At 37.3% G+C, this 14,273-nt stretch overlaps 3 protein-coding genes across 4 annotated transcripts; 2 read left to right on the plus strand and 1 right to left on the minus strand.

Moving 5' to 3' along the window:
• Positions 1-519: 519 nt before the first annotated feature.
• Positions 520-4,041, minus strand: LOC119987285 (protein FAR-RED IMPAIRED RESPONSE 1-like). Its single transcript, XM_038832155.1, has 5 exons — positions 3,765-4,041; positions 3,042-3,325; positions 1,914-2,921; positions 784-1,685; positions 520-686 (listed from the first exon to the last, which is right to left on the minus strand). The coding sequence occupies exons 1-5, from the start codon at positions 3,776-3,778 to the stop codon at positions 663-665; spliced, it is 2,232 nt and encodes a 743-aa protein (XP_038688083.1). The 5' UTR covers positions 3,779-4,041; the 3' UTR covers positions 520-662.
• A 539-nt stretch (positions 4,042-4,580) lies between these two features.
• On the plus strand, positions 4,581-6,523 carry LOC119986391 (protein MOTHER of FT and TFL1). The gene is made up of 4 exons (XM_038830935.1): positions 4,581-4,775; positions 4,975-5,036; positions 5,126-5,166; positions 6,251-6,523. Exons 1-4 carry the CDS (start codon positions 4,581-4,583, stop codon positions 6,469-6,471), a joined length of 519 nt encoding a protein of 172 aa, XP_038686863.1. The 3' UTR covers positions 6,472-6,523.
• A 1,713-nt stretch (positions 6,524-8,236) lies between these two features.
• LOC119987191 (actin-interacting protein 1-2-like) lies at positions 8,237-13,387 on the plus strand. 2 transcript variants are annotated; one of them, XM_038832003.1, is made up of 7 exons: positions 8,237-8,666; positions 9,145-9,306; positions 9,674-9,860; positions 10,862-11,284; positions 11,708-12,115; positions 12,543-12,756; positions 13,143-13,387. In XM_038832003.1, the coding sequence occupies exons 1-7, from the start codon at positions 8,275-8,277 to the stop codon at positions 13,199-13,201; spliced, it is 1,845 nt and encodes a 614-aa protein (XP_038687931.1). In that variant the 5' UTR covers positions 8,237-8,274; the 3' UTR covers positions 13,202-13,387. The 2 variants fall into 2 exon arrangements, with proteins under 2 accessions (XP_038687931.1, XP_038687932.1); XM_038832004.1 differs by having other exon boundaries at positions 8,238-8,666; positions 12,543-13,386.
• Positions 13,388-14,273: the final 886 nt, after the last annotated feature.

The following is a 14,273-nucleotide window of genomic DNA, read 5'->3' on the forward strand; positions in this document are numbered from 1 at the left end:
GGATTTGTCAACGGACGACATTTCTAGGTTCAGGTCTGATATCTTGCATGATTTTCTCAATGACCCGGGACATTCGTTGGATGAAAATATGTACGAAGTCACGGGAATGCAAGCAGGGAATGAAGTGGATTTTCAATGATTTTGTAAATGGCATGAATTAGTACTAGTATGATTTTGTACTGACTGAAAAATGTTACAGTTGGTAATGTTGGTCTGTTATTATTTTGTACTAAATCCATTGTTTAAAAAACAATGGATTGTTATCTCAAAATACTGAAAAAATCAGTTGAATGGCATAGTTCCATTTGTTTTTGCCATGTGATCTGATTATTATTTTGTACTAAATCCATTGTTTAAAAAACAATGGATTGTTATCACAAATACTGAAAAAATAGGTTGAATGGCATAATTCCATTTGTTTTTGCCATGGGATCTAATTATTATTTTGTACTAAATCCATTGTTTAAAAAACAATGGATTGTTGTCTCAAATACTGAAAAAATCAGTTGAATAAGTTAATACTCGTTAAATCATAAAAATTACATAACAGAATCTTAACTTCACAATAGTCTTAAACAACATAATTCATACAAATAAAAGTGAAATGGATAAGTTGATAAATGTTCTACATTTTTAAAATGAACTCCTTCTTCTTTCAAAAATCATGACCTGAATTGACTTGATTCCTGCAATAAAAAATGAAATAAATCAGCATTCATAATGACTTATGGCATAACAAATGCAATGATGCAGTTTGCACATGTGAGAAATACATATTTGTACCATTATCTCTTCAATCCCTAATATTTGAGTTGTCGTTGATGTACTCGCCTCATGTTGTGCTGTACTCGCCTCAGGTTGTGCTCGTCCGACCCGTTTTCTCTTGAAAATCTTTTCCTTCCTCACACTACGAGGACGTCCCTTTGTTCTTTGGATTATCGGATCGTTTGGGGTTCTACCCGGTAACAAACAATTACCTGTTGTGGGTGCCATTGTCTTTGCTTCATCTTGAATCCATTTTTTTACTGACTTGTACTTGATTTCACTTAAAGAAGCCATGTCTGCGACAATGGTGAACAAGTTACATAACTCATCATATCGAAGCTGCTCAGTTGTCACAATCCATCCCTCGTAATTGATTTTGACTCGAGAATGACATCTCCTCACATCTTTCCTCCACCGAGTAAATATGTAATTATCTGGAACCAAATATTGACCACTACGAATGAACACAATTATTACATGCCTGCATAATATTCCTCTAAATTCATACCTGTAGCATGTACACTTCACTGACAATGTTCCTTCAACAAATAAAACCTTAAAAACCACTTTTTTCCTGCAGTTCTCACCAAATGCAATATCTTCTTCCACATTAAAGACCTTCGAATCACCAATATTCTCAACATCCAAGATCCCACAGTACATCATCCCACATAACTCACTTTGAAACTCCTTGAATTTCGATTCAGTGTATAATTTCTGAATCTGTTTTTCCATTTCAAATGAAGTTACCAATTGTAGCTGCTTGTGCAATGAATTAAAATCAGCAAGACTTTCCTTCTCAACCTTGTCCCTCAATGCGTTGTTGTATTGCTCCACAAACTGCTTAAGAGTTGTCTTAGAGTGGACATAACCATCAAAAAATGCATTAATACTCTCACTCCTCTGAGTTGTTGACATACCTGTTGAAAAAATATTTGTTATAACAAGATAAACAACCTAATCCATTGAATTGTATCAATGGTATTGGATATTTCATTGTTAATACTAATGGAACTAACAAACCAATGCGTATAAAAACTGTGGCAAAAGATAATCCATTTAAAAAACTAATGGATATATTTGTTCCATTAATAAAAATAAATGGAGGTAGTATAACAATAAGGTAAAACTTTAGTGTCCAGTAATACCTGCCCAAAAGAATTTCTTCACATATATTGGGACCCACATTTCCCTGTCCTCATACAAAGATGACAACCAAACATTGTCTTCCAACCGAAACTTTTCAACCATCAATTTCCAACCACATTCAAACTGTTCAACACTCTGAGAATCAAATATAGCATTCCCCATAGCATAAGTTATGCGAACGTATTCCTTAAAAGACCCAAGCTTCTCAGGCACCTTCTTCAAGATATGCCACAAACACCACCTATGCCTGGTACGAGGAAAAACAATTTCAATTGCACTCTTCATGGCCCTGTCTTGGTCCGTTATGATCCCTTGTGGAGCTACGTCATACATGCATGTAAGCCAAGTTCTAAACAACCATATAAATGTGTTTGTGTCTTCATTAGAAACTAAACCACACCCAAGAAGAATAGATTGACCATGATGATTAACACCTACAAATGGGGCAAATGGCATGTCATACCGATTTGTCAAATATGTAGTATCAAATGTAACAATATCACCAAATTCACGACAAGCAGCTCTACTACGTGGATCAGCCCAAAAAACACTTTTTAACCTTCCTTCCTCGTCCCAATCTATCAACGAAAAAAAACCTTCATTCTTAGATTGCATCTTAGCAAAATAACCCTGTATTGCATTAGCATCGCCTTCACCCATTCGTATACGCCTCACTTTAGCAATAAGATTACGAGTATCCCTTTGCAAAAAGGGTAAATTGTCATGCCCTCCTGCTGCAATAACTTGTGCACTGTGGCTCTTGTTAGGCCTAATCCCAGCAATATCATTTATAACCAACTGTCTCTGCACATGTGGATTAATCTCCCTATTGCATAAAAAATACCTTGCTTTGTTTGGACTCAATGCATGATTATGTTGGTCCTCAAACGAAGTTATCTCCCATTTCCCTTCTGCTGCTGATATTCGAGCTCTTAACCTAGCTTTGCAACCATTCTTTTGAGTCGGACGATGACTTATAACATTCTTGGACCGACTAATTAACTTACCTAATATTTGACATGTAAATATCAGATAATGCAACGAATATAATCACTTTTAAACAATGAAATATGATATTCCATTTATATAAATCAATGGAAGATATACACGTTTGAACAAGCACTCACCTGATCTCCCACAGGTAAATGTAACATACTTGCACATTCCATCTTTGTCCTTATTTGATGTTCTTCGTTTCACAGGAAATCCATTAAGTTCACCATATTTCTTGTATAAATCAAACATTTCTGTCTCACTTTCAAATTTCATTCCAGACGCAGGAACAATATCTTTAAAATCAACTCCCATAGTATCCAAATGATTGCCAACCACCTCAGGGCTTTGGTAGTTGATGACATTAGTAACTTCAATATCACCCAACGCATAACATTCATTATCCACCATTTCATTACTGAGAAATCAAATGAAAATATCCATTAATTATGTATTCCACTTATATTTTCAATGAAATATCATATAAGTGCCAAATAATACAGTTGATATTCAGTTATCCACTAGTTTTAACAATGGAATAACGATTGAGGTGCATAATTCCATTTGTTTTCGCCATGTGATCTAAGGAAAAATTAATGGAATAACGATTGAATGGCATAATTCCCTTTGTTTTTGTTCCATAATACAAGTGTTTTTCAGTTATCTATTAGTTTTTACTATTGAATAACGTTGACAATCATGAACTATCCATTATACCATTGATACCCTTCTATACTCATGAACTAATCGTCTCTGTACTCATGATATAACTCCATTATCCAGATACGAAACCCATAACAACTCAACAACAGAAAAAGCAATCGCATAAACCATAAAAGTAGAGAAAGTGTATTTACCCATTTGAAGCCATCAAAAAAACTCTTAAGTTTAACTTCGCTTCGAACACTAGCAGAAGAAATTTGCTTCGAACTTCGCTTCGCTTTCAAAAGTTGAACTTCGCTTTGAAGACTAGCAGAAGAAAGTTGCTTCGAAACCCAGCTTCTTATTTCAAAACCTTTCTTGACGTGACTCGTATACGGTTCTCGACTCTCTACCCCTAAAGCTACTAATAGACAAATTTTGAAATTTACCAAACATCCAACCTGTCAAATGACATGGCATTGCCACATCAGCGCCACATGTAGTTGGGCTACTTTGGGTCACCAGATTTTGGGCCCTATATCATTTTCGATGTGGTAATTCGTCTTTCCGGACATAGGGGCTACACTCTACTGCTGTGGACCAAGTCCTTCCCATCAAAACCGTTTACTCCCCTGTGGGCCCAGTTAAGATTGGTTTTTAATGTGATGTAGGGTGCATGATTATCTCACGGTTGCATAAAGAGGTACGAATTTGGACACTATAGCCTTTTTCACTGTTACAAAATTCACACGTGTAAAGTGTTAAAACAAAAAAGATGGTTTGGTTTCTTCACGAGGCAGACATGCCACTTGGCAGTCTGTGCTTGAACTTCACTTTATGATGCCCTATGCATGCGCTATATGTTACACTAATCCCATCGGGCAATTTACCTTTTTCTCCTCTATATAATAAACCCTCATTTTCTCATCATCAAAGATGTCTCTCTCTCTCTAGTCTCTACTCTCTCTACTCTCTCTTTCTCTCTCTAGCAAATTAATTAAGCTATAACTCCTACTCCTCCTCTGGTGTTAATGGCTACTTCTGTTGATCCTCTTGTTGTTGGGCGAGTGATTGGAGATGTTGTTGATCTGTTTGTGCCAACTATTAGTATGAGTGCTTATTATGGATGCAAACACGTCACTAATGGTTGTGACATCAAACCTTCCTTGACCACCAACACTCCTAAAGTCAATATCGGTGGCAACTCTGACCAGCTTTACACTTTGGTCATCTTCTCTCCTTTCCTCTCTCTCTCCTTTGTCCCTGTGTGTATACATGCATGTGTTTTCACCTTGCATGCATGAGTGTGTTTATACATGTCTAGGGTTTGATCAGTGATCGAGAATTCCCCAACATAACATGTCCATCGAATAATTGGGCCAAACAGCTTGTTTATTTAACGAATGAATGATCTCATGCACGCAGGTGATGGTGGATCCAGATGCTCCGAGTCCTAGTGAACCAAGCTTGAGAGAGTGGCTTCACTGGTGAGTATTGACTAGTGCATGCATGATCGAAAATAGTTGTGTTTTATTTCTTGAGGTGGGTTTTTAGTGAATTTGATTTGTATTTGCAGGATTGTTGTCGACATCCCTGGTGGAACCAATGTTTCTCGAGGTGAAAAATTCATGAAACCCTTCAAATTTTTAATTATTCTCTATCGGGTGGCATATGCATGAAAACAAAGCTAGTTGCCTGGCATGATATATTTTTTTTCATTTTGTTCTTGTCGAAAATTCAAGCCAAATACATCAAATTTATTGTCAATTCGAGCCCACGATGTTCTTCGTAAGCTGCCATCATTATTTCTTAAACCCAGAAAACTAGTCACGGTACAGTGTTCTTCGTAAGCTATCATAATTATTTTTTAAATCCAGAAAACGAGTCACAATACGATCTTCTTTATAAGATGTCATCATTACGATTTTCTTCATAGGATGTTATCATTTTTTCTTATAGGATGTCATCAGTACGATTTTCTTCATAGGATGTTATCATTTTTTTTTCAGTAAAAAAACCGTGTCGCATAATTTAGAGGTATTAAAACTTTATACACCACTAAGTCGGGTTATGTTAGGATATACTCATTCAAAAAGTATTGTAAATCATTACAACGCTGAGACTCTGTACTTGATAGGACAACAATCTGTCTGGTTTTGTGCTAGGGCAACAATCTGTCTCACCCAATTCTATTGTCTTCTGTACAGTTACAGCAGATACCCTTAGCCACACCAGCTCTATCTGTGTTTTCTAATTAGGACATGCATTGTGAAAAATAAGGAAAAATCTTAAACTTTGCCTGACGCCTCAATTTGCCCGGCCGCACACCGGTAACACGACACCTGTCCATAAGCCGCAAATTTTCCAAATGGACAAATATGACTTTGCATCTCAAAACAAAACACGTGTCACCAAATATGCTCTTCTTTCCACGTGTCTTTCTCTCTGTTCGTACTGTTCACAAATACAGACTACTTGATAAATCTGTCTTCTGTGATATTTATTCATTGTAACGCATAGTTCTAAAGCGATGCATGCACCACGTGTCAGCCTAAGTGACAAAGTCGATGCTGACACGTCAATGCCAAGTGTCAGGCTCTCTTATTCAGCTTGGTGTGTATGTTTAGGAACACGTGGCACGTGGATTAGCCTCCAAGTGGCGTCCCTGTAAGATATTTTAGTTTGCTTTGTTTGGATGCAGGGAAAGAGATCGTGAACTACATGCCCCCGCGTCCTCCGGTGGGGATTCACCGCTACATACTGGTTCTGTTTCTACAGAAGTCACCGTTGGGCCTGGTGGAGTATCCCCAGGCCCGGGCCAACTTCATTACCCGAATGTTCGCGGCCCAATTGGACTTAGGCCTGCCCGTTGCTACTGTCTACTTCAATGCCCAGAAGGAGCCCGCCAATCGTCGCCGTTGAATAAAGATTGTCAATCAATGCATGGATGGTTGGGATGGGATGGTGGTGTTATTTTGGACTCCTAATTAGTTTTTATTGATAAGAGTTTTGTGTATGGAGGAAGTGTGTATGCATGTAAGTTTTTCTCTCTTTGGTGAAATAAAATTAGTTTGCTTGTTATTGCTTCCATTTATTTTGTTTGTTATGGGATTTATTATTTAAAACATAATAATTTTTTATTACCATCTCAATTACATGAGATACGCTAATTAATTAGCTAGCCATAAATTATTATGTTATACATGATCGTGCTTAGAGATCATGTTTAACTATTATAACGGTTCTCTTTGATAGTTCATAATTGCTTAACTCTCTCTATGAACGGACTTTTTACTTTTTTGTCACATTTCGAGAAAAACTTACTTTTGTCAAGACTTTTGTTTTAAACGTTCTACAGAGCCTAAACTAAAAAGGTTAGACATTTAAGAAATGTAAATAGAGTTCAATAGTCTTATTTGATGGTTTTTAATTGCTCAACTCTCTTCATATACGACCTTTTTATTTTTTTGTCATATTTCGAACAAAACTTACTTTTGACATCATTTTTGTATGAAACGTTCTATAGAGCCCAAACTCAAAAGTTAGCCATTTAAGAAAGTAAATCAAAAGTTATGAATACTGAGACTTAGAATTATCTTACGCGGATGCCCCCTTTTATATGGTATTGGGTAGTCTAATTTAGGTAAGAAAGTGTCTCTTCCTCGCTGGTTCATAGGAGAGTTTTCTAGACGTGAACCTCTTTTCTTCATTTCTTGATAGGAGTCGAATTCTCTAGTATTTCCAGTTCCTTTAGGTGTTTAATTACCTGAGGGTTTCAAATATGATTCTCCTCGTGTGTCATTTGTGCTAGTCGACAGTTTGGTGGGAGCTTGTTCTACACCTCAACAATATCTCTGTTTGGCATCTTGGTGTCACATGTCGTCACATTAATGGAAAAGGAGTTTATTTTTGGTATATCAACTTCAAATGCGACTGACCTTATAATTACGTGTTATGTGTGGGACGGAATGACTGAATGTTTCCAAAGAAGATATGTACATAGCTAGCAATTTGACTTGTAGGTGTGTGTTTTGTGAGCGTTCATATTTATATATGTATATATGTATGTGTCATATTGAATGTGTGAATGATAAATATGTATGATATCATTTTCGGTTAGCAAGAGAAAAAAAAGAGAGTATCTTTGAATATTTGGTTCTAAGTTCTAAACATGGTGAACTACTCATTCATCAAAAAGAGAGGTTGGTTCAGCCCAATCAATATCTGGCCCATGGTATATCTCTCTTTTATATAAAAGTTGGGCCTCATACCCGGTAAGCCTAAGTAGTGGCCCACATTCTTACTCCTTTATATAGTTCTCCCGACACCTCTATATATCCCTAACAATTTCATACATAATCAGTCATAACAGTATTACGTTATCTAGTTATATTAAATTTCGTTATTACGTTATTATGTTGTTTAATTACATTACCTTTCGTTATTACATTGTCTAATTAAATTGAATTTAGAGATTACATTGACTTACTTATTACGTTGTCTACTTTCGTTATTACATTATTTAATTCATTGATTTTCGTATTACGTTGTCTTATTATATATTATGATTGAATTTATTAGGAATATGTAATACTTCCGTAGTTCTCCCAGTCCCACACGCGCGCATTATCACACTCTCGGACTCCAAAAATAATATAAAATAAAAACCCATTCAAACATCTACGGTCCTTCCTTTCTTCATTTCCAGCTCAAGAAAACCAGAAAATGCCGGAACTCGCAGAGGCCTACGCCTGCGTACCGTCCACGGAACGTGGTAGAGGGATCTTGATCTCCGGGAGTCCCAAATCCAACACCATACTATACACAAACAATCGCTCCGTAATCCTCCTCAATCTCGACAACCCGCTCGACGTCACCGTCTACGGCGAGCACGCTTATCCCGCTACTGTAGCGAGATTCTCCCCCAATGGAGAATGGATCGCCTCAGCTGATGTCTCCGGGGCCGTCAGGATCTGGGGGTCCTACAATGATCATGTATTGAAGAAGGAATTCAGGGTCCTCTCTGGCCGGATCGACGATCTTCAGTGGTCTCCCGATGGAATGAGGATCGTCGCTTCTGGAGAAGGGAAGGGCAAATCCTTCGTTCGCGCTTTCATGTGAGTTTTGTGGTTTTTTCTTGTTTTCTTTTCACTCCGATTTGGTGCTTGGTTTGTGATAAATGAGGGTAGCGGAAGCTTGATTGAAGATCTGAGAAATTGATATTTTAAAAAAATTAATGAATATACTGTCGTGCAGTTTAGTTAGTCATAGAATTCAAGTAACTTTCTTAAGTAGGAGGATCTTGCTGCCACCAAGTCAGACTTTTGGAGTTTTCTTCTTGTTTCATTATCATTGTTATGTTTTATACTTGAATAGAAATTATTTTGCACATTGTAAATTTTCTGTTAAGAAATATTTTATCCAGGTCAACTCAATTGTGCCTGTGCAAGGATCTTTGTCTTGTCATTGCCTGTTTCAACATGAATGAATTCATGAAGTTCGAAATGCTCTTGTTATGATTTCGTGCTTTTGGCCCGTATGATTATGCAATACTTGCTTACTTCATTGTGGTTGATGAACATTATCTTTAAATAGGTGGGACTCGGGCACTAATGTTGGAGAGTTTGATGGCCATTCTAGACGAGTGTTGAGTTGTGCATTCAAGCCAACAAGGCCTTTTCGCATAGTGACATGTGGAGAGGATTTTTTGGTGAACTTTTACGAAGGACCTCCCTTTAAATTCAAGCTGTCTCTCAGGTATGGCATAAGAAAATTGCTGGCATGACAGCTTATTGTAAATTTTTTGTTTTCTTTTTTGCTGTTTTTGTAATGGATACATGTGATCATGTATTCATGTATAATGATTAATCGGGCAGAGAGTATGGGTGTAACTTGGTTTGACATCTGCAAGTGCAAACAGTTTGACCGCAGTTTCATGTTAAACTTCTTTAACTTCAGTTGAAATCTTCACTGGGCTTCCAATGGAGTGCACTTTAGAAGCCTCCAATCTCTAACATTGATCTATGAGTGACTAAAGCAAATATTTCAATTTTTAATTCATCATCAATGTAACTCTGATCGTACTACTGCATTCACTGAGGCATTTTGGGTTACTGATTTGCAGGGATCATTCAAATTTTGTCAATTGTGTAAGGTTTTCTCCAGATGGCACTAAATTCATTAGTGTAAGCTCCGATAAGAAGGGCTTAGTATATGATGGAAAGAGTGGAGAGAAGATTGGAGAGCTCTCTTCTGAAGATGCTCACAAAGGCAGCATTTACGCTGTTAGCTGGAGTGGTGACAGCAAGCAGGTAAATATAGGGTTCGATTTTGTGTCACTTGAAAATCTATTGACTGTCATGAAGCTCTGATCCCAAATTTTTGCACATCTGAGTCTATATTAATCACAAGTGACAACTGATTTGATCTTTTGAAGAATTTGTGGTTTCTGGACAAGAACATGTTCAATGGGGTAAAATCGTCTTAAAAAACATTTATTTCATACTTACTGGCGAACACGTGGCTCAGTGGTAGAGTTGTAGGGGTGCATCGTAGGTCACAAATTCAATTCTGAAAACATCATCTCCACATATTATATGGGGGTAACGTCTGCGTACATCATGTTTGTTTCCGGTCCCGCCCTCTTTGGGAGTCTTGTGTATGGGAGTAGTTTATATGAAGTGAGAAAACAAGTTTTTTGGGGGGCCTATTGACCCATAGTGTGTGAGGGAAAATATATAGAGTGCAGATTTTAGTAGGTTGGTTGTGGTGGGCTTCTAGCTTTGACGAGAGGATCATTTTCATGGAAGTTGATTACAAAGTGGACATTTGTCTGGCAAGATACAGGTTCTTTGCATGATTATATACTCACTTTATGAGCCATGAGTTGTGCACCATACATGTTTATACATTTGTACCATCCATGATTATGACTTTGGACCCCACTTTTCCTGGTCACGTTAATCGTTGTCCCCCCCCCCCCGGGGCAGAGATTAAATGAAGCATTCAATGTCGTAGATTCTGGAACTCTTTTCTCTATCCTTCTCTTTTGTAGTCTATGCCTTAGTTGCTTGGATGCGATTTGCTTGAGATTAAACAGCAGATTGTTGGCGATTAGATTGTATCTCATCTTATTTAAGGTGTGACCAGTATTGTGATGCATATAGTTTATGCAGAACCTAATTGTATTTTGGAGTTTGGAGTTGACTTTGTCAGTTTAACTAGTCTCGTACTTTCTTTATACTCTTTTATCCCTTATCAGATATATGTATGGTTCCCAATTTCTGATTTCTTGATGTAAAACAATTCTTAGGTGCTCACTGTCTCTGCTGACAAGACAGCAAAAGTGTGGGAGATTTCAGGTGATGGTAATGGTACAGTGAAGAAAACTCTGAGTTGTCCTGGCTCAGGTGGAGTAGATGACATGCTAGTTGGTTGCCTTTGGCATAACGATCATATAGTGACTGTTTCTCTTGGTGGAACAATTAGCATATTCTCAGTAACTGATCTTGATAAAACTCCGTTGCAAATTTCTGGGCACATGAAAAATGTTACTTCCTTAGTTGTGCTGAAAAATGACCCAAAAACGATACTTTCCAGCAGCTATGATGGCTTAATAATTAAATGGATCCAGGGCATAGGATATAGTGGTAAAGTACAGAGGAAAGAAACTTCTCAAATTAAATGCTTTGCTGCTGTTGAAGAAGAGATTGTTACATCTGGATTTGACAATAAGGTAATTGATATGATTACATCTTTCCACTCTTATGTGACGTGAATGTTTTGACTTCACATTATTATTCATTTATGATTCGAAGTCTTGTATTGTTGAAAGGATCCATAATATGCAAATGAATGAGAGGCTAACCGTATTAGATATTGTTGGAATCAAGGTTGCAAATAGATTGCTTTTTCTGCCAAATCTTTCTCAAAATTGAATTCCCATTATATGTGTATTAGTTACCTATATGCTCCTGGCCTTTTTATTCAACATTTATGCAATTGTTTTTAATCAAATGATTTTGGTCCTAATGGCTCTTTTGAATTTAGTTGCTTTGTGTGCCTACAATAGAATGGAATATGGTTGCTTTATTAGGGAAAGTAATCTGCATGTTTCCTAAACAATGTTTTCCTTCTGCTGTTCCTAAACGAAACCCAGATATGGAGAGTTCCGTTACATGGAACTGAATGTCAAGGTGCAGATTCCATTGACGTTGGTAGTCAGCCAAAGGACTTAAGCCTTGCCCTTCTCTCTCCTGAACTTGCTTTGGTCACAACTGATTCGGGAGTTACTTTGCTCCATGGTAATAAAGTAATATCAAGTACAGATCTTGGTTTTACTGCGACAGCGTGTGCAATCGCACCTGATGGAAATGAAGCCATCATAGGTGGGCAGGATGGTAAAATACACATTTATAGTATTACAGGTGACACACTTACGGAAGACGCGGTGCTTGAGAAACATCGGGGTGCCGTCTCTGTCATACGCTATTCTCCAGATGTTTCAATGTTTGCATCTGGTGATACTAATCGAGAAGCTGTCGTATGGGATCGTGTCTCAAAGGAGGTAATTTGGCCTCTTATCTCAATTTTTTGTAGGTTTAATTTCTCATGCATCCAAATGTGCTAATGCTATTCTTTTCAAGTCTACTCCTTGCAACCTTTTCAAATCAAATTTGTAGAGCACACTTACATGGTCTAAATTGTGGTACTTTGAAACCAAAAAATTAGACCTTTCACTTACTATGATGACTGTCTTAAATTTAGGAGTCTTTTTTAGGCAATGCTGGTAGATTTAATGATGGCTTACCATTAAAAATATTTTATATGACCACTGAACATGTCAGTTACCTTCTTCTAATTCATTTTGATGTGGGTTTAGTGAACTAATTTGGATGCGGTGTTCAACACATGAAATGGAACCAGTGTGCTAATATTAGAAGGAAATTGTAAACATTCTTTATATCAGCTTCTTGATAACCGGTCTGTTTCAGGTGAAGCTTAAAAACATGTTGTACCACACTGCCCGCATAAACTGCCTCGCATGGTCTCCTGATAGCACCATGGTTTCTACTGGATCACTTGACACCTGTGTAATCATATATGAAATCGACAAACCAGCGTCTAGCCGGATGACAATAAAGGGTGCTCACTTGGGTGGGGTTTATGGATTAGCATTCACGGATAACAACAGCGTGGTTAGCTCAGGCGAGGATGCTTGTGTTCGTGTTTGGAGGGTAAACGCACAGTGACATGAATGATTGGGGCAAACAGATCAATATACAAAGTTTGGTGAATGTTCTGGAGCTTTTCTTGGATTTGATAATTGATTGTTGTGAATTTGGCTTGCGTTGGATGGGAGATACACAAGTTGGCTGGTATTTTGATCATTGATTATCTGGTCATCTGTTAAAGTCAAATGAGCATTTTGTTTAAGAACTGTAATTTATCTATGTTTTTGCAGTTCGGAATTGGTTTTTCTTCCTGCTCATGATGAGAGTAGGTCATTTTGTAGCGTGAACTTCATTACACACGACAGTTTATCGGTCTTGTGGAACTCTCATCTTTTCTTTTATTGTCGCATAATGTTTCAGTACTTGGCAGAGCTTGGACGACAGAAGTCGCTGCACGGTATATTTCGAAAAGAAATTAATCTGATCACAGTGCTAGAAGAGATTGAATCTCCACCAAGGCCTTTTGCTTTATGGTTTTTTTGGGAGAGTTTTCCTGTGAGCTTATTTTTTTGTAATTTGTATTTTGCTCTTGTTTGTTATGTATCCAGTTTTGTTGTTTTCTTTGTGAACGTTGCTTCTGGTTAATGCTGCTTTTTTTGGTCGACTCTTTGTTAGCATTGTTTTATGAACTTTTGAGGGCTCAACAGGCGAAAATTCATGTCATTTGAGCTGGCCCCATGTCAAATTGTTTTGAAGAGTTGAGCCCTTTTATTCGCCACACAGGTGCAGCCCATTAATGGTAAGGGCCCAGCCCATCAACTGTCTTACCTGCTATGGATAACAGTCTATTTCTATGGATAACAGTCTATTTCTTGTTTGAGGGTTTTTTTTTTTAAACCGAGAATGATATCATATAATATTATCTTCTGAATATTTGATATGAGTGTCGTCAAGTCTGAAGCACATAAGTTTTTTTTACTTGACGACAAGACAAGGCGAGCCAAAGCTCCAAATGTATTAGTGTATTACTCAATGTACAAATCTGAATGAGACTCGAATTCAGAATTTAACATTCCAAGTTCACTGCCAGTCAATCCTTGACTCTCTTTTTTCCATTTTCTTTTTGGCATAAAAAAATGACATTTTATTTTCTTCTTCCATTAGCAAATCATTTCGGATCTTTTTATGCGAGAGGGACCAAGTAGAGAGGGACAATGGTCCATGATTCCCTATCTACACTTTGCCTTGAAATTCGTGTACAAGAAAGAAAGAAAATAAGCAAGGCCCACTTTGTGTTTCTTCTGAACCGTGTCTACTCAAAAATTTCAAACACATTACGTCCTCTTTGAAAAAAGCATAATATTATGGCCATATGTGTGTCTATTATTAACAAGTGGGCCCTTTACCCTAACACTAAAAAACAAAATTAGAGTTGTCCAAATTGGACCATTCAAACAAACCAATAATGCACGTCTCACTGGTCACTAGTACCTCAAATCTTATTTTCCTCTAATATTTAAAAAAAAAAAAAAAAAAAAACTCGAGTATTGG

This window comes from Tripterygium wilfordii, chromosome 20 (assembly GCF_013401445.1).
Source record: "Tripterygium wilfordii isolate XIE 37 chromosome 20, ASM1340144v1, whole genome shotgun sequence".
Classification (NCBI taxonomy): domain Eukaryota; kingdom Viridiplantae; phylum Streptophyta; class Magnoliopsida; order Celastrales; family Celastraceae; genus Tripterygium; species Tripterygium wilfordii.